At 41.2% G+C, this 20,695-nt stretch overlaps 1 protein-coding gene across 1 annotated transcript in view; it reads right to left on the bottom strand.

The window, feature by feature from the left end:
• Nucleotides 1-3,440: 3,440 nt before the first annotated feature.
• BEST3 (bestrophin 3) overlaps nucleotides 3,441-20,695 on the bottom strand; it is a 28,345-nt gene continuing 11,090 nt past the window's right edge. The window contains exons 4-6 of the mRNA XM_073620058.1: nucleotides 19,169-19,249; nucleotides 13,124-13,275; nucleotides 3,441-6,919 (exon numbers count right to left, since the gene is read on the bottom strand). Coding sequence (XP_073476159.1) covers nucleotides 6,055-6,919; nucleotides 13,124-13,275; nucleotides 19,169-19,249 — 1,098 coding nt within the window. The 3' untranslated portion in view covers nucleotides 3,441-6,054. The remainder of the gene's footprint in view (nucleotides 6,920-13,123; nucleotides 13,276-19,168; nucleotides 19,250-20,695) is intronic.

Here is a 20,695-nt window from a genome sequence, read left to right as displayed (position 1 = left end):
TTATAGACAAGCCCTAACTGACAACTGCAAGCACTTTAGGATAGTTCACCCATAAAGCCACAATAGAAGCACCAAACTCATTGAGGTTGTCCACTAAAGACTCTTTCACACTGCTTCATGTTTCCCACAGTATGTTATGTTTTTGATGCGTTTTGCTGTGTTTGCAGTGCGTTTTTCCCCTGCACATGTGGCTGGACAAAGCACTTCCCACAGGTGTGTTGCATTTTTTTTTTTTATATTTTTTTCTCTTTTTCAATAAATGTATATATGTATAATATTGACAAGTGACATCAAGTGTCAACAGTAACATACATATTTTGAGTGTCAGCAGTAAAGAAAAGAAAAGAAACAAAAGAGGAACAATTGTATCACTAATTGTAACAATTCAACAGGAATAGTAATAAGGCGATACAAGAGATAATCATTACCTACAAAGAAATAGGAGGAGAGCAACGGGTATCAATCAGATTCTTTTTTCTTCTATATACACTTATTTGTTTTGCCTGGTTTCATTATGGCCTTTGTCAACAAAACATTTTTAATGGCACAAAAAATACTATAGTTCTTTTTTATTTGCACACAGTATGGGGTGTATTAAAAAAAAAAACTTCACAAAGCTGTCCAGGGATGACAGATGGCCTAATCCTTCACCACTCTTTTTTCTTCTACATACACTTATTTGTTTTGCCTGGTTTCATTATGGCCTTTGTCAACAAAACATTTTTAATGGCACAAAAAATACTATAGTTCTTTTTTATTTGCACACAGTATGGGGTGTATTTAAAAAAAAAACTTCACAAAGCTGTCCATCAAAACTGCATGTAAATTAGTTCTATGCAAATGGATCAAAATCAAATGTCCTTGGGCTATGTTCCCTGCAGTTAGATTGTGTGAATACTGCATTGTGGCGACTAGATGGCGTTGAGGAGCACACTTATCTCCTAGGAGTGTCAGGGCAATCTAAAGGACATACTGCATTATGGCCACTAGATGGCACTGAAGAGCAAACTTGTTTCAATAGACAAACAGCTATGCTACAATTACAAATAATCTCACTGTAAATTTATGAAATGTCATTCCTGTCAACAGTAGGAATGACAATATCTGCTTTTGCCCTTTCTATATATCCTTATGTTGGAGTGTTTTGTATCACATATGGTCACAAGTCATGGGATCACAATTTCACCACAATGAATAAATGTTTTCTAATATTTTATATGTTCGGATAGCATAGCTCTTGACTGTTATAACGGAGCATAGCGAAGAAAACAACATGCATGAAAAATTGTAAGACACTTTATACATATCCATAGGTGTGCGCAGCCTATTGCATTTGGGTGTGCACTCTAAAGCTCGAACACACAGTACCGATCACTCACTGTGTTCATTAAGAAAGGGAAGTGGCCAGAAAATGTACATATTTACAGGCCTTTTCCCCCACTCTTTCTAAAACATCCCTCTGTGTGCCCGCATCAACATCTGGTGGGAGAGAAGAGGAAAGAAGTCGACAGCTGCCGGGGGGAGCCAGGGCAGTAGGGGAAATCTGCGCTTCACAGGTGATTAATGCTGTGCACACGTCTATGTACATATCTCTGTGCTGGCTTGGTCTGTTTATATTAAACGTGTGGATTGCAGCTTTGGACACCTTCACACATGTCTCAAAGAATGGGAGGAGGACATATAAATGTGCAATACAAACATACTAGAAAATCCATTTGAGGGTCTCTCATTTACATGGCAACTTGGTATGACTAACAAAATTAAATATAAATGAACTTGAATTTAATTCAATACATAGAATTAAATTATATGCATTCTATACACAACTACTGTATATAGTATTTTGGTTTCAAAAAAGAATTCAGACAATTTCAGTCGCTTGACAGACATGGGTTTGTGGGCAAGTCTCATATGCTTGAACCTAAGGTGGTAGAGCTAACAGTAACAAAGCCCACTGAAATGCCCAGAAATGTGAGTGCTGGAAGCTGTCTGAATATACTGCAGGTAGGTCACACAAGAGTCTCTAGTGAGGGCTAGGCTAAAAAGTACGAACTGGTGCTTTTAAATAGTAAAACGTTTCAGTGTTTTCCATTATATCCAAGGCACAACTACTGATTAAAATGGAGTGCAATGTTAATTTTGATGTCAAATTTCGATTCAGTTTTAGTCATAGTCTTTTGCCTAAAATGTCATTTTCGTTTTAGTCGTATTACAGTCATCTGAATTGGTTTAGTTTTAGTGGTTTTCTAGTCGACTAAAATCTGCAAGACATTTTAATCAGCTAAAATCGAATAAGTTTAGTTAACCTCCCTGGCGGTAGTCCCGAGTCTGACTCGGGGTGGATTTTCAGTACCAAAAGCTGTAACCCCGAGCCAGGCTCGGGATCGCATCGCAGGATCCATGTAGAGGTTACTTACCTTGTCCCCTGGATCCTGCGATGTCTCCCCGCTGTGATCTGTGAGTTGCCGTGTCTCGCTCGATTCACAGTGCCGAGCTCCGTTCCCTGCGAGCGCTGCGACGCACGGGGATGGAGTTCGGCGCCAAATTCAAAAAGTAAAAAACACAGTATAGATACAGTATACTGTGATCTTGTAGATTACAGTACTGTATCAAATAATTACACATCCCCTTTGTCCCTAGTGGTCTGCCCAGTGTCCTGCATGCAGTTTTATATTATAAATACTATTCTTTCTGCCTGGAAACTGGAGATTGTCCATAGCAACCAAAAAATGTCCGTTTACGTCAAAAGTGCTTTTAGACCAGCTAGAAAACAGCGATAATAAATTAGAATCACTTGCAGAATTGAGCGATAGTAATTTGTGGGGAAATTCGTCATCAAACACTAAAAGTAATGACAGCGACAATTCTGCAACTGAGCAAATTTCAGTGTTTTTGATTTGATTACATTATTGAATAATTTTTATTATTATATTATTATTTCTTATAATTATTTATAGTTATTTATTATATTATAATTTTTGATTTCGTTTTTCAAACTTTATCATACCCGGGATGTCTACTAGACTCTGGTTTGGACAGATTTAAGTGAGTAATTCCTAAGAATAACAGGCCTACAATATAAAACGCCAAATTTCCGTGCAAAATAATTGTACCACTTTCAGCATCAAAAATCTGAAATAATCATACCACCAGGGAGGTTAAATTGTAATGTATTATTTAAGCATTTCTCCAGAATTGCCAAACTCATTATATACTTCTGGAGTAAAAATGTAATAACATTATTTATGGAATTAAGGTTAGTGAACATATACTACAGACATAGATTTAGCCTTTGTGATATATAATGTCTTTATAAATAAAGTTTCATAAACAAAAAAAAATAATGTTTTTTGACAAACAGAAGTGCAACTTTAAAGTATAAAATATAAAACACAAATAAAACCTGTAAACTCTATTGGCTGTAATGCCATTGCAGATATTACCTGAATATATTACCAGCATTAAATATTAAAAAAAAAATAAGAAAAGCCCTTTTCTTATTTTTTTTTCTTTCAGCAGCTTAGTAGATGCCCATTACTTATTCATATGTGGTAGTAGAATAGTGCAATACATGTTTAACCACCTCAATACTGTGCATTTTCGCCCCCTTCCTGCCCAAGCCATTTTTCAGCTTTCAGCGCTGTCGCAATTTGAATGACAATTTCGCGGTCATACAACACTCGACCCAAATGAAATTGTTATCATTTTTTCCCCACAAATAGAGCTTTCTTTTAGTGGTATTTGATCACCTCTGCGGTTTTTATTTTTTGCGCTATAAACAAAAGAAGAGAGACAAGTTTTAAAAAAAACACAATAATTTTTACCTTTTGCGATAATAAATAACCAATTTTTTTTTCTTTAAAACAAATTTTTTCTCAGTTTAGGCCGATATGTATTCTTGTACATATTTTTGGTAAAAAAAAAATCGCAATAAGCGTATATAGATTGGTTTGCGCAAAAGTTATAGTGTCTACAAAATAGGGGATAGTTTTATAACATTTTTATTTTTTTAAATTTTTTTACTAGTAATGGCGGCGATCTGCGATTTTTATTGTGACTGCGATATTGCGGCGGACACATCGAACACTTTTGACACATATTTGGGACCATTCACATTTATACAGCGATCCGTGCTATAAAAATGCATTGATTACTGTATAAATGTGACAGGCAGTGAAGGGGTTAACACTGGGTGGTGATGGAGGGGTTAACTGTGTTGCTAGGGGAGTGATTCTAACTGTAGGGGGCGGGGACTCACTAGGGGAGGAGACCGATCGGTGTTCCCCTGTACTAGGAACACACCATCGGTCTCCTCTCCTCTGACAGGACCGTGGATCTGTGTGTTTACATACACAGATCCACGGTCCTGCTGTGTTACCGGTAATCGCGGGTGCCTTAGTGACACGGCGCGCACGCGCGATCGCCGGTGGCGGCGCGCGCGCGCCCCCTAGTGGCTTAAGAAAGCGAGGACGTCATATGACGTCCGCCCGCAACGAGAGCTGCGCCGCCTGGCCATCAATTGACGGCCAGCGGTCGGCAGGCGGTTAAACTTCAATGTGCTATTAAAGGCTAGGAATGGAATTGTGTTGCCAATTTAGATAAGGCCAGCAGGACAGTGTTTAATTTTAATGTCAAATTTCGATTTTGTTTTAGTCATAGTCTTTTGACTAAAATGCCTTTTTACTTTTAGTCATATTTTAGTCATCTGAATTGTTTTGGTTTTAGTTGTATTTTAGTCCACTAAAATCTCCAGTACCAGTGCTAATTTTGGCGACTAAAATTAAATTAACACTGGTGGTGTGTCGGTCCAAGTACCTTTATCCGTTTTGATTATTTTTTGCAGGCAAAATGTTGCATGGCTTATGCCGTGTACACACAACCGGATTTTTCTACCGAACTGGTCCAACGGAACGAAACCATCGGACAATTCGATCGTGTGTGGGATTCATCGCACCTTTTCTGTCGAAAAATCTGTCAGAGTTTAGAAATAGAACATGTTTCAAATCTTTCCGACGGACTAGAGTCTGATCGAAAAATCAATTCGTCTGTATGCTAGTCCGACAGACAAAAAAGGATGCAAGGGCAGCTATTGGCTACTGGCTACAAACTTCCTTATTCTAGTCCGGTCGTACGTCATCACTTTCGAACCGATCGGACTTTGGTGTGATCGTGTGTAGGCATGTCCGTTTCATTGGAACTCCGTCGGAACTCCGTCAAAAAGTCCTTCGGAGTTCAGTTCGACGAAAAGTCCGGTCGTGTGTACACGGCATAAGAGATCAGAATTTTTTTTAACCATTACTGTAGTGAGCTTTATATTCTGCAGCAATTGTAGCCCTCTTAGCAGACAAGCAGAAGGTGTATGAAGTCACTTTGGCCTACATTCTATGGGTTTTCCCAGTTAACCTATCACTATGGCAATTAGGTAATTAAATAGGTGTGTTTAAAGGCGTTTAAAAATAACATTATATCTGGATGGTATTGCCCAAGCCATGTGGTGGGAAAAAGGCCAGTTTCACACTGCTGCACTGCGCTTTGGGGGCAACGCGAGTGTATCCGCGGTTTTTGCATGTTTTACCTGCAGTTTTAAAAATGCAGCATAGTGCGCTTTCAGAAAACACGCAAAAAATGCGCAACCTAATAGAGAGTATATGCCAAAACTGCGGGTAAAACATGCAAAAACTGCTGATACACCCTTGCTGTGGCCAAACCGCAGTGTAGCAGTGTGGAACCGACCTTAGAACCATATTTCCGTGAGTAGTGACTAATTCAGAGCCTGATTTCATAATAAGTGCAAGTTTCAAACCTCTTCTGATGGGTACAGTTAATGTTCTGTTACTGTCCTTGGAAATTAGAAAAGAAGCACTGTATTGTACAAATAGACTGCACTGCTTCCTGCGAGAATTGCACCATGTTGATAACAAGTATTAAATGACCATGTCAGTAGCTTAACTGCAAACATTTGTTCTTTTTTGCGTTATGAAAGTCTTTCCTCTTGTTAGGCAGATTCTCTTGTCCCAGAACTACATGTTTGCATTTACAGGATTTATTATTTTCTTATATTTTCCCATCTTTCTTTTCATCATGAAAGTCAACAATGTCTGTTTCTTTGGTGGCAATGTGGCTCAATAAATCCAGCAAATTTTCAGTGGAATTTGAGTGAGCACCTAAAGCAGGCACTTCCCTTTCTAAAGGCAAAGAAAGAGGTATATTATGCGGAGATGTATCTGGTGGCTGTAAAAATGTGAAAGGACTTTGTGTTGGGAATATAGTTTCACTTAACCGATGGGATGCAATCTGCTGATCTTTAGTGATGTGCTGTAATTTCTCCTCACCTGTATTCAGCGGAGCTTGTACTGACCCTTGTTTCTGAATATCTTGTTTGGAAATTATTTCAGGGCTTGGTTGCTTAGTGTGTTTCTGAACACAGTCAGTATTTTCTCCATTTTTTGATATAGGTGGCGGATTTGATTGCAGTGGGGCATCATTTTGGACTAGAGTTTCAGAAGATGTAGTAACGACCACTTCAGGTACATTTAAAGCTGAGTTTGGTGTAATGCTGTTTTCATTTGAGGGTTGTCTTTCGGAGGTATTTGATCTACTAGACTCCCGAATAACAGATAGATCATTTCTAGTGGTGCCAGGCTTGGCAGTTTTATCCATAGATTCGTACCTCTTACTACCATGAAAATGAGTTCTTCTGGATGGAACATCATGGAAACTGCCTATGTAACTGGTTTCACTAGGAAAGAACGTAGCTGACGCATCACTTCCCTGTCTACTAAAAGTACTTCTGATGGGAGATTCAGGATGCTCATGGACACTTAAAAAACGCTTAACTCTTCTTAAAACAGAAGGATGTCTTCTTTGCTTTTCTTCATCCAGAAACCAGTCCTCATGTAAAAATACAGAATCAGGTAGCCTACAGCAGAGACAAAAAGCAGAAAATAATGTATTACTGTTTGCATGGAACAATGGTTTCCAACCTCAGTTCTCATTCCCTCCAAAAGGTCATGTTTTCAGGATGACCTTTACCTGGCACAGGTGCATTAAATCAATGTTATTAGCTTGGTATTTATGACTGCTATTTTGTTTAATGGAAATTCCCAAAACATTGCCTTTAGGGGGTACTTGAGGAATTGGGTTGGGAAACCTCGTCATAGAATGATGAAACAGTCAGTTTAAAGCTTAAAGTGACACTAAAATCTGATTTGAAAAAAATAAAATCTTACGTATTCTTAACTTCTACCTTCTATTGCTTTCAGTCTCCTTCAAGTCTCCAAATCCCTTTCTTTACTGCTGCTGTGATCTGACTTCCTGTTAGTGAGTGAATACATTCGTTGTCCTTGGTCCCATTGTATGTCTGAAGATAGACATCCTCTCTTGCTCACTCTTGGGATGGATTATGAACTATGAATTATAGATTATGGGATCTGTAGTATGCATGGATCAGTGCACATGACTGCAATTAATGTACACTGCTTGTTTCAAATGACTGAGAGAGAAAAGGAGAGGTCCAGAAGCTCACATGGGGCATTACAGTACTGTTTCAAGAAAAATAGATTACAGGGCCATTAAAGTGGTTGTAAACTCTTACATTTACCCAGTGAAGTGACTGGCCTCAGGTGATACACCGAAATGAAATAAACCCTGCTGCATAAGTTGTACCTGTTTATCTGTAGACTTCTCTTCTCTACAGTCTCCTAAAGCACAAATTTTACAGAGTTTTAGTAGGCAGGGGGCATGCATCTGAGGTCACACACTATAGAGCATATAGCAAGGAGTTGACTGTAACCTGATCTGAGACCTGAGTGAAGGGGAGGGGATACAAACTCATAGCTAAACATGCACAACATCACCCCCTGATCACCCCCCAATCACCCCCCCGTCACACTGACACCAAGCAGTTTTTTGGTTTTTTTCTGATTACTGCATTGGTGTCAGTTTGTGACAGTTAGTGTGGTAGGGCAGTTAGTATTAGCCCCCTTTAGGTCTAGGGTACCCCCCTAACCCCCCCTAATAAAGTTTTAACCCCTTGATCACCCCCCATCACCAGTGTCACTAAGCAATCGTTTTTCTGATCGCTGTATTAGTGTCACTGGTGACGCTAGTTAGGGAGGTAAATATATAGGTCCGCCGTCTGCGTTTTATAGTGTCAGGGACCCCCATATACTACCTAATAAAGGTTTTAACCCCTCGATTGCCCCCTAGTTAACCCTTTCACCACTGATCACTGTATAACTGTTACGGGTGACGCTGGTTAGTTCATTTATTTTTTATAGTGTCAGGGCACCCACCGTTTATTACCGAATAAAGGTTTAGCCCCCTGATCGTCCGGCGGTGATATAACTTAAGTTTTAGGGTCAGATAATGTGTCGCCCCAGGCAGCGTCAGGTTAGCGCCAGTACCGCTAACACCCACACACGCAGCATACACCTCCCTTAGTGGTATAGTATCTGAACGGATCAATATCTGATCCGATTAGATCTATACTAGCGTCCCCAGCAGTTTAGGGTTCCCAAAAATGCAGTGTTAGCGGGATCAGCCCAGATACCTGCTAGCACCTGCGCTTTGCCCCTCCGCCCGGCCCAGCCCAGCCCAGCCAAGTGCAGTATCTATCGATCACTGTCACTTACAAAACACTAAACGCATAACTGCAGCGTTCGCAGAGTCAGGCCTGATCCCTGCGATCGCTAACAGTTTTTTTGGTAGCGTTTTGGTGAAATGGCAAGCACCAGCCCCAGGCAGCGTCAGGTTAGTGCCAGTACCGCTAAGACCCACGCACGCACTGTACACCTCCCTTAGTGGTATAGTATCTGAACGGATCAATATCTGATCCGATCAGATCTATACTGGTGTCCCCAGCAGTTTAGGGTTCCCAAAAACGCAGTGTTAGCAGGATCAGCCCAGATACCTGCTAGCACCTGCGTTTTGCCCCTCCGCCCAGCCCAGCCCACCCAAGTGCAGTATCGATCGATCACTGTCACTTACAAAACACTAAACGCATAACTGCAGCGTTTGCAGAGTCAGGCCTGATCCCTGCGATCTCTAACAGTTTTTTTGGCAGCGTTTTGGTGAACTGACAAGCACCAGCGGCCTAGTACATACCGGTCGTAGTCAAACCAGCACTGCGGTAACACTTGGTGACGCGGTGAGTCCCATAAGTGCAGTTCAAACTGGTGAGGTGGCAAGCACAAGTAGTGTCCCGCTGCCACCAAGAAGAAGACAAACACAGGCCCGTCGTGCCTATAATGCCCTTCCTGCTGCATTCGCCAATCCTAATTGGGAACCCACCACTTCTGCAGCACCTGTACTTCCCCCATTCACATCCCCAACCAAATGCAGTTGGCTGAATGAGAGGCATTTTCTTCATGTCCTCCTGAGTACCCCTACCCAACGAACCCCCCCAAAAAATATGTCGTGTCTGCAGCAAGCGCGGATATAGGCATGACACCCGCTACTATTGTCCCTCCTGTCCTGACAATCCTGGTCTTTGTATTGGTGAATGTTTTGAACGCTACCATACACTAGTTGAGTATTAGCGTAGGGTACAACATCGCACAGACTAGGCACACTTTCACAGGGTCTCCCAAGATGCCATAGCATTTTGAGAGACCCGAACCTGAAACCGGTTACAGTTAAAAAGTTACAGGTGATATATGCTGAAGCATGGGGGCAGCAGGGGCGGAGGAGCGATTTCCTCCTACCTTTTGCGGGAGGATGCCCCCCTGCTTCGGCATATATAAATGGTGCATGTATGCCCATCATTAGAAGTGGGTGGATGAAGGGAGGTATTCTAATGGTAGGCATACCCACCGATCAATCTCTTTTTTTCGTTCAGCCCACAGGCTGCATGAAAAAAAAAGATTACAATATATGCCCAACAAGGACCAGCAACGTACTGGTATGTTGCTGGACTTGGAGTGGTTATACCAGAAGGATGCCTGCAGGTTTAGGTATCATCTTGGTATAATTCTTTTCAGCCAGCGGTCGGCTTTCATGTAAAAGCAATCCTAGCGGCTAATTAGCCTCTAGACTGCTTTTACAAGCAGTGGGAGAGAATGCCCCCCCCCCACCGTCTTCCATGTTTTTCTCTGGCTCTCCTGTCCCAACAGGAAACCTGAGAATGCAGCCAGTGATTCAGCCAGCTGACCATAGAGCTGATCAGAGACCAGAGTGGCTCCAAACATCTCTATGGCCTAAGAAACTGGAAGCTACGAGCATTTCATGACTTAGATTTCGCCGGATGTAAACAGCGCCATTGGGAAATTGGGAAGGCATTTTATCACACCGATCTTGGTGTGGTCAGATGCTTTGAGGGCAGAGGAGAGATCTAGGGTCTAATAGACCCCAATTTTTTCAAAAAAGAGTACCTGTCACTACCTATTGCTATCATGGGGGATATTTACATTCCCTGAGATAACAATAAAAATGATAAAAAGAAATGAAAGGAACAGTTTAAAAATAAGATAAAAAAGAAAAAAAAAAAAAAAGCACCCCTGTCCCCCCCTGCTTTCGCGCAAAGACGAACGCAAATGCACCATGCATGTGAGGTATCACTGCGAAGGTCAGATCAAGGGCAGTAATTTTAGCAGTAGACCTCCTCTGTAAATCTAAATTGGTAACCTGTAAAGGCTTTTAAAGGCTTTTAAAAATGTATTTAGTTTGTCGCCACTGCACGGTTGTGCGCAATTTTAAAGCATGTCATGTTTGGTATCCATGTACTCGGCCTAAGATCATCTTTTTTATTCCATTAAACATTTAGGCAATATAGTGTGTTTTAGTGCATTAAAATTGAAAAAAGTGTGTTTTTTCCCAAAAAAATGCGTTTAAAAAATCGCTGCGCAAATACTGTGTGAAAAAAAAAATGAAACACCCACCATTTTAATCTGTAGGGCATTTGCTTTAAAAAATATATAATGTTTGGGGGTTCAAAGTAATTTTCTTGCAAAAAAAAAAAAAATGTTTTTCATGTAAACAAAAAGTGTCAGAAAGGGATTTGTCTTCAAGTGGTTAGAAGAGTGGGTGATGTGTGACATAAGCTTCTAAATGTTGTGCATAAAATGCCAGGACAGTTCAAACCCCCCCCAAATGACCCCATTTTGGAAAGTAGACACCCCAAGCTATTTGATGAGAGGCATGTCGAGTCCATGGAATATTTTATATTGTGACACAAGTTGTGGGAAAAACATACCATGGGAATATGTGAAATTATACCCCAAAATACATTCTGTTGCTTCTCCTGAGTATGGGGATACCACATGTGTGAGACTTTTTGGGAGCCTAGCCACGTACGGGACCCCGAAAACCAAGCACCGCCTTCAGGCTTTCTAAGGGCGTAAATTTTTGATTTCACTCTTCACTGCCTATCACAGTTTCAGAGGCCATGGAATGCCCAGGTGGCACAAAACCCCCCCAAATGACCCTTTTTTGGAAAGTAGACACCCCAAGCTATTTTCTGAGAGGTATAGTGAGTATTTTGCAGACCTCACTTTTTGTCACAAAGTTTTGAAAATTAAAAAAAGAAAAAAAAACATTTTTTTCTTGTCTTTCTTCATTTTCAAAAACAAATGAGAGCTGCAAAATACTCACCATGCCTCTCAGCAAATAGCTTGTGGTGTCTACTTTCCAAAATGGGGTCATTTGGGGGGGTTTGTGCCACCTGGGCATTCCATGGCCTCTGAAACTGTGATAGGCAGTGAAGAGTGAAATCAAAAATTTACGCCCTTAAAAATCCTGAAGGCGGTGATTGGTTTTCGGAGCTCCGTACGCGGCTACGCTCCCAAAAAGTCCCACACATGTGGTATCCCCATACTCAGGAGAAGCAGTTAAATGTATTTTGGGGTGCAATTCCACATATACCCATGGCCTGTGTGAGCAATATATCATTTAGAGACAACTTTGTGCAAAAAAAAAAAAAAATTTGTCACTTTCCCGCAACTTGTGTCAAAATATAAAATATTCCATGGACTTAATATGCCCCTCAGCAAATAGCTTGGGGTGTCTACTTTCCAAAATGGGGTCATTTGGGGGGGGGGGGTTTGTGCCATCTGGGCATTTTATGGCTTTCAAAACTGTGATAGGTAGTGAGGAGTGAAATAAAAAATTTACGCCCCTAGAAATCCTGAAGGCGGTGATTGGTTTTCGGGGGCCCCCGTACGCGGCTAGGCTCCCAAAAAGTCCCACACATGTGGTATCCCCGTACTCAGGAGAAGCAGTTGAATGTATTTTGGGGTGCAATTCCACATATGCCCATGGCCTGTGTGAGCAATATATCATTTAGTGACAACTGTTTGTAAATTTTTTTTTTTGTCATTATTCAATCACTTGGGACAAAAAAAATAATATTCAATGGGCTCAACATGCCTCTCAGCAATTTCCTTGGGGTGTCTACTTTCCAAAATGGGGTCATTGGGGGGGGTTGTACTGCCCTGCCATTTTAGCACCTCAAGAAATGACATAGGCAGTCATAAATTAAAGGCTGTGTAAATTCCAGAAAATGTACCCTAGTTTGTAGGCGCTATAACTTTTGCGCAAACCAATAAATATACACTTATTGACATTTTTTTTTACCAAAGACGTGTGGCCGAATACATTTTGGCCTAAATGTATGACTAAAATTGAGTTTATTGGATTTTTTTTATAACAAAAAATAGAAAATATCATTTTTTTTCAAAATTTTTCCGTTTATAGTGCCAAAAAAAAACGGCAGAGGTGATCAAATACCATCAAAAGAAAGCTCTATTTGTGGGAAGAAAATAATGCAAATTTCGTTTGGGTACAGCATTGCATGACCGTGCAATTAGCAGTTAAAGCGATGCAGTGCCAAATTGTAAAAAGTGCTCTGGTCAGGAAGGGGGTAAATCCTTCCGGGGCTGAAGTGGTTAAGTTTAGTTTAGTTAAATATATTTTTCTTAAATCAGCACCAGGGTCGGTACTTACATTGAAAAAAAAAGCATCCCTTATGCTTTTTTCTTAAAATCTTAATTTCTCTTAAATGAGTGACTGATAACATTAGCAAGGTAGAATTGCGCTGTTTGTGTGGAATTGTGTAGGAATGTACACATTAGTAAAGCTTCGTACTAACTTTGGAAATACGCTTTTACCTGGTGGAAATGATAATTACCCCATATGGACTGTTGATCCCAAGAATGAAGGAATACAGTAGTCAGCAGCTGCAAGTGTGTATGGTGGTCGTGCATCAGAGTCATTCCAGTAGATGTCTCTGCTCATCTTTGGTACGTTTCTATGCATCTCATCCACAGCCATTAGGGAAACCTAAAACCAGTGATTTAACTATTAATATTTAAAAGCCTAGAATAACACTTTTAGTGACACAGCTTCATAGTGCATATTGCAATGTATTTCATGACATTAGTGAAGGATAAGGAGGTTTAAGTAGAAGATTATGTACAAGTTTTACTTGTGCTTCTTTGCCACCTACCTGTAGGTATGGATGTCCATACAACTATGGTTGCTAATCCAATGATTGTGAACCGCTTCACAGGCAATTTTGTCCCATGCAACTAGTGACAAAACTTCATACTTAATTATTCTCTGTAAAGTACTATGCTTCATTCCTACAGCTTCACACTTAACAGCAAATTTAGATAGAGATAAAAAACAACTGAAGATAGAAGATATCATTTTGGGTCCCACATAATTGACAGTTTTCTATCCATGGCTATGCCTTGATATTCTGTCCTTGGAAATCCCAAACAGCAGTAAAAACGAGAATCCCAGATAATCCAAACTCTCACGTGGTTTTAAGTTATTCCCGTATGCATACAAAGACTAGGCTACAGATCCTGGTGACTAAGAATCCTGGTGGCGTCCATGGTGGGTTATCATTTTCTTGAGACATTCCTGCATAATACACCGGTAGCTGAGGTTTCTGTGCACTGTGCTGGGCATGACTGGCATAGTTGCTAACATTGCAAAAAAATTTATAGGGATACTTTTTTGTCTGTAGGCGGAGTCTTGCTATAATTAGGGGGCAGGGCATTCATTTGAAGGCGGTACATATCGAGGAAAGAGGTGATTTGCAGTGGAAAATGTGTGGTTTAAACAAAAAATGGGTGTGGCCTAAAGGGGCATGGCTCAAAGGGGGTGTGGTTAGAGTCTGAGATGAACAAGGGATGGAGGGAGAAAGTAAGAGAGAAAGAAAGAAAGAAAAAATAAAAGAAAGAAAGACAAAAATAGGGAAGGAAGGAGAGAGAAAGAAGGAAAGAAAGACGGATGGAGGGACAGCAGGCCCAGATCCTACACCACAATAGAAATATGGGTATAATACTATATATGTGCAAAGCAAATCATATTAAAACGATCCACCTTAGTAAAAATCATACATTAGACGTTATTCAGAATGCTGATAATAATAAAGTGCAAACTGTGCTATAGTGCTAGCAGACATAAATAAATGAACAGCTTACATATAAAGTGCAAAGTGTACTAGAAAGCTCCTATGGAGTGGTACCTACGACTCATTGTGTCTGTTCATGGAGACTTTAAACAAGAATGAGAGGGGTATCATACTAAAATATGAGGCAAGTCAACAAAAGATCAATTTTTTGGACCTTGAGATCCGGAGTGAAGGGAACTGTTTGCTTACTTCCACTCACTTCAAAGCCACAGATCGGAACTCGTTTATTCCTCGGGACAGTTGTCACCACAAATCGTGGCTAGACTTTGTCCTTAAGAGCCAATACATTAGATTAAGACGTAACTGTTCCACTGTGGCCGATTTTGTGGCTCAGTCTAGTATTTTAACGGAAAGATTTCTGGAAAAAGGGTACGAGGCCCAGTTTTTGGAGGAAAAACTGGACCAGGTCAAGCGAATGGACAGGGATCTACTATTGGTAGATAAATCTAGCAAAAACAGAGATGCAAAGATGATCTGTCCTCTTATAACGGGTTATTCCCGGCAACATTTTTCTGTTAAAAGAATACTACACAGACATTGGCACATTATTAAAAAAGGACCCTCTGTTGGGACCGATCCTTCCTGATAAACCTCAGGTTATTTTTAGAGGTGCCCTTCCGATTAAATCTAGGTTAGTATCAACAGTTTGTGACCCCCCTATCAATAAACCTATGTTTTTTCAACATCTGATAGGTTATTATAAATTCAAAAACTGCGAAGTTTGTTCTATTAATGCTGTTACCGAAAGGAAGGTTGGTCAGTTTCATTGCAATGGTGTAGCTCGTGATTTTCCAATTAAATCTTTCATTACGTGTTCGACCACCCATGTTGTATATCTTCTCACTTGCCCGTGCGGGCTCCACTATGTGGGCCGCGCGGTTCGCCTTTTAAAAGTGAGACTTGGAGAACATATTGGGAATATCAAGAGGGGATTTTTAGGTCATCCGGTCTCCAAACATTATTTGGAGGTCCACAAACAAAATCCTAGAGGGACCTCATTCATAGGAATCAACAAACTTAGACACCCTTGGAGGGGAGGATCTAAGAGACGAGCCATTTCTAAGTTAGAAATTGAGTGGATTTATAAAATCCGTTCTCTTAGGCCTTTGGGGTTAAATGTTGACATTGAACTAAATGCGTTCATTGATAATTCCTAGAGAGCTTTCCTGCTATTTAATGAGACTCAACAAGGAGCAATTAATGTCAATTTTTATATTTTTTATTTCTAGGTATTTTGAATATATTTATATCTGTATTTCTTTCTGGCGATGATGCATCCACATCAATATATTGGCTATAGTTTGCAATGATGTTGGCTATTCTTTCCAGCATGTAGTCATTTTGGTGACATTTCCCCTAATGTACAGTTAAGAACATAGACTCTGTGGTGTTTCTCCTGCCAATCAGTGTGCCCGTCATCTTATTTTGGCCAGGATGGGGGTATGCGTGTGCATCCGCATATATTTATATTCTTTCCCCCCTTTTTAAATTTTATAAAGAATTTTTATTTTTTATTTTTCAATTTTTAATTCATTTTTGTTGACCTTTTATATTTTTATATTTTTTGGAGTTGAGTATTAACTCCTTTTATAGTTTCAATGATTTTTAGTATTATTGAAAGCCCATTGCAGAATATATATTCCATATATTAGGATTCAGCATGCTAGGGGAGCTATGTGTCATTCGTTCTAACTGCTTGCCAGAATGAACCTAGAACTCCCCTTGGAAAGGGTTAAGGGCTTCCCTGTATATGCCACTTCCGTTTACAAGTAGTTACTATAGCAGCAATTGATCTAAGGTGAACACCAGATAGAGGCTTGGTTTTTTCCCTTCACACTGCTTGGATCATTGCCGAGCATGAATCGGAGCCAGGAACGAGGCTTGGTTCATGCTCGATATTATAAAGGTGATGGCTTGATGCGTCGCCTGTGCCCCTTTGAAGACGTCAGAGTGTGACGAAACATGTAGGGCGTGGCTACGCAGCGTAAGCCATCCTTCAGCCTGCCCCATGACCTGCACGGGTGTATGCTATTTTTTATGCCGGCTAATTTTGCATTCGTTTTTTAATTGTTACAGAGCCCATTTGTTGTGGCTATGTTGTTTGTAATAAACAAATACATTTTATAGATACTACACTATCGGAGCCCTTTCCCTATTTTTTACCCACCCCCCTCTGGGTTGAGTGGGTCTGTCACCCCCCCCCCCGCAGGAGGAAGCATTGGTTTGTGCCAGATCAGAGATGGAGGATACACCGGAAGACTCGGAGCCATCCACAGTCCCCGCAGAGGGCTAAGTCTGCCTGCCAGTACGACCTCGCCAGAAGGGAGGTCCATCAGTTCGGGTAAGAGTCCATCTGTTACATCTTCGGAGTACGTGGAAACTTTCCTATACACACCTCCCTCCTCTTCATGCACCTGTATGGCTGTCTGACTTGACCGATGGTGGAAGCTTTCAGGTGTCCCTTTGAAGTGGTGCATTGTCTACGGGACTTTCTTTTTCTTCCTTCTGATATCCAAGTATGGACTACTTTTTCTTCTCACCACTGAGGAGTGTCATCTTTTACAGGACTTGTTAGGGTTACCCTACATTGAATGTGGGATAATTTAAGTTGTCTGTTTATTGAAGTTTGGCAGCTTTCCAGTACACTTTGCACTTTATATGTAAGCTGTTCATTTATTTATGTCTGCTAGCACTATAGCACAGTTTGCACTTTATTATTATCAGCATTCTGAATAACGTCTAATGTATGATTTTTACTAAGGTGGATCGTTTTAATATGATTTGCTTTGCACATATATATTATTATTTTTAGCGCACTTTTTCGTTTGTTTATTTGACTGTTTTTTACACTGATATTGGTGTTATATTCGTGCAGCTTTGAGCTTGGAGTATTCTGATGCTTTAGCGCGGTTATAATTCCTGTTTTAGAAATATGTGTATTACAGAAAGTTTAACAATCAGCAGATAAAGATACTCCAAACACCTGGTGTTAGCGCTTCAATCATCACGACACCATGGTTGTTATGGTGTCAGGATGATTGAAGCGCATTATTTCTATTATTACATTGTAATATAAAATGAAATAGTTCAACTCACCATAATGCACAATCAGTGGGAGCCCTGAGCATGTCACTTGCCACCGTCACCTGCCACCAGATGCCATCAGGTGTCCCCAGTAGAGTCCCTCCTTACACCAGACATTTCCAGTAGAGTCCCTCCTTACATCAGGTGCCCCTTAGCAGAGTCCCTCTTTACATCAGGTGCCCCCAGCAGAGCCCCTCCTTACATCAGGTGCCCCCAGCAGGGTCTCTCCTTACATCAGGTACCCCCAGTGGAGTCCCTCCTTACATCAGGTGTTCCCAGCAGAGTCCCTCCTTATATCAGGTGTCCCCAGCCAGCGGAGTCCCTCCTTACATCAGGTGTCCCCAGCAGAGTCCCTCCTTACATCAGGTGTCCACAGCCAGCGGAGTGCCTCCTAACATCAGGTGTCCTCTTGGGTGTGGGCCGCAGGTGATTTGGTCTCCACGTCATTACAGAAGACAAGCCGAAGGGAAGAACCAAAAGGCAGAGCCTGGGTTCCACCTCTTCTTTCTTCCTCACGATAGCTGGTCTTCAATAAAATGGCGGCCGGCGGAGACATTTTACCAGTGCCTTCCACTGCCTCTAGCGGCAGCGGAAAAATGAGAAAATGGTGATTTCCCACAACATTTCCTGGGAAACGCTAAGACCAGGACAAAGGCCTAAATCCCGGGAATGTCTCGGGAAATTCGGGACAGTTGGCAAGTATGGACTGGCCAAAGAGTCAGGAAGATTCCATCAGACATATGTTCTTTATACATTCTGGCTCCATGAGTGAACACAGAGACATTTTAAAACAGCAATATAATAGCAAAGTTTATTGCCCCAACTACTAATTAATCATCTTTTTATACACATTAAAAAATAACAATGTATACACAATATAATATTAATAATAATAATCCAATGTAAGGAAGTCACTCACAGGTACCATTATAAAGGCCATGTTTGATGGTATTGATGAATACATTTTTTTTTAACTGGTGTCAAAACTAGACTGTTGTGCTGGATGAGTAATTTTAAAATCATTCTTATATCACATAAAAAGATAGAAAGTAACAGGTATGTTTTATAATCCATAAAGTGGTTAAAAATCTTAGGCTCTTCCAATCCTATAAGGCTACTTTCACACTGAGATGCTTTACAGACGCTACAGCGCTAAAAATAGCACCTGCATAGCGCCTGTAAAGAGCCTCTCCTGTCTCTCCAGTGTGAAAGCCTGAGTGCTTTCACACTGGAGCGTTGCGTTTGCAGGACGGTAAAAAAAAGTCCTGCAACCCGCATTTTTGCAATGCTGTAGTTATTGAAAACAATGGGGCAGTGGCGCCAAATTGCTGGCAAAGCGCCGCTGCAGAGCCGCTTTGCGGCGGTTCTAACCTTTTTTTCGGACGCTAGAGGGAGTTAAAAGCGCCCCACTATCGTCCGAATCGCACCACTAAAACGACGGCAAAGCGCCGCTAAAAATACTTTACCGCCGCCGACGCCTCAGTGTGAAAGTAGCCTAATGCTATATGTAGCACCTCCAATGCAGAACACCACTTGTGTGCAGACTCCATCTATGGTAGATTTTTTTTTTTTTTTTAGTAATTGAGAATAACACCACGGTTTGTAGGCTGTATAACTGTCTGAGAGCTTTCTCAGAAAAAAAAAGAATCATGCAAAATTCCTAACCTGTAAATTTCTGTCTATACACCAGTTTGTTTCAAAGTCATCATCATCTTCTCCAAAAGGGTTAATTAACTGCTCAGCCACCTATAATAAAAATTAAGGCAATGAAAACAAACTGTTTTTGAGGCTTACATTTGCTAACAGTTACAGCATAGTAAACACTAAGAACTATGCTACATGTATACTGTATTTCTTGGCTGTGCTTCTGTATAGCTCCCAACTGTCCCTGATTTGGAGGGGCTGTCGCTCTTTTGGAACAAAGTCCTTCTGTACCCATTTCCTCCTCATTTGTCTGTCATTTTGGTCTGATGCATATACAGTATTTCACAAAATTGAGTACACCCCTCACATTTTTGTAAATATTTTATTATATCTTTTCATGTGACAACACTGAAAAAAATGACACTTTGCTGAAATGTAAAGTAGTGAGTGTACAGCTTGTATAACAGTGTAAATTTACTGTCCCCTCAAAATAACTCAACACACAGCCATTAATGTCTAAATCGCTGGCAAAAAAAGTGAGTACACCCCAAATTGGGCCCAATTAGCCTTTTTCCCTCCCCAGTGTCATGTGACTCGTTAGTGTTACAAGGTCTCAGGTGTAAATGGAGAGCAGGTGTGTTAAATTTGGTGCTATCGCACTCACGCTCTCATACTGGTCACTGGAAGTTCAACATGGCACCTCATGGCAAAGAGCTCTCTAAGGATCTGAAAAAAAGAATTGTTGCTCTACATAAAGACGGCCTAGGCTATAAGAAGATTGCCAAGACCCTGAAACTGAGCTGCAGCATGGTGGCCAAGACCATACAGCGGTTTAACAGGACAGGTTCCACTCAAAACAGGCCTCGCCATGGTCGACCAAAGAAGTTGTGTACACGTGCTCCGCATCATATCCAGAGGCTGTCTTTGGGAAATAGACGTATGAGTGTTGCCAGCATTGCTGCAGAGGTTGAAGGGGTGGGGGGTCAGCCTGTCAGTGCTCAGACCATACGCCGCACATAGCATCAAATTGGTCTGCATGGCTGTCGTCCCAGAAGGAAGCCTCTTCTAAAGATGATGCACAAGAAAGCCCGCAAACAGTTTGCTGAAGACAAGCAGACTAAGGACATGGATTACTGGAACCATGTCCTGTGGTCCGATGAGAGCAAGATAAACTTGGTTCAGATGGTGTCAAGCATGTGTGGCGGCAACCAGGTGAGGAGTACAAAGACAAATCTGTCTTGCCTACAGTCAAGCATGGTGGTGGGAGTGTCATGGTCTGGGGCTGCATAAGTGCTGCTGCCACTGGGGAGCTACAGTTCATTGAGGAAACCATCAATGCCAACATGTACTGTGACATACTGAAGCAGAGCATGATCCCCTCCCTTCCGAGACTGGGCCGCAGGGCAGTATTCCAAAATGGTAATGACCCCAAACACCTCCAAGACGACCACTGCCTTGCTAAAGAAGCTGAGGGCAAAGGTGATGGACTGGCCAAGCATGTCTCCAGACCTAAACACTAGTGAGCATCTGTGGGGCATCCTCAAATGG

This window comes from Aquarana catesbeiana, linkage group LG03 (assembly GCF_042186555.1).
Source record: "Aquarana catesbeiana isolate 2022-GZ linkage group LG03, ASM4218655v1, whole genome shotgun sequence".
Lineage (NCBI taxonomy): Eukaryota > Metazoa > Chordata > Amphibia > Anura > Ranidae > Aquarana > Aquarana catesbeiana.
The sequence above is the reverse complement of the archived record's forward strand: the minus strand, read 5'-3'. Positions and strand labels throughout refer to the sequence as shown.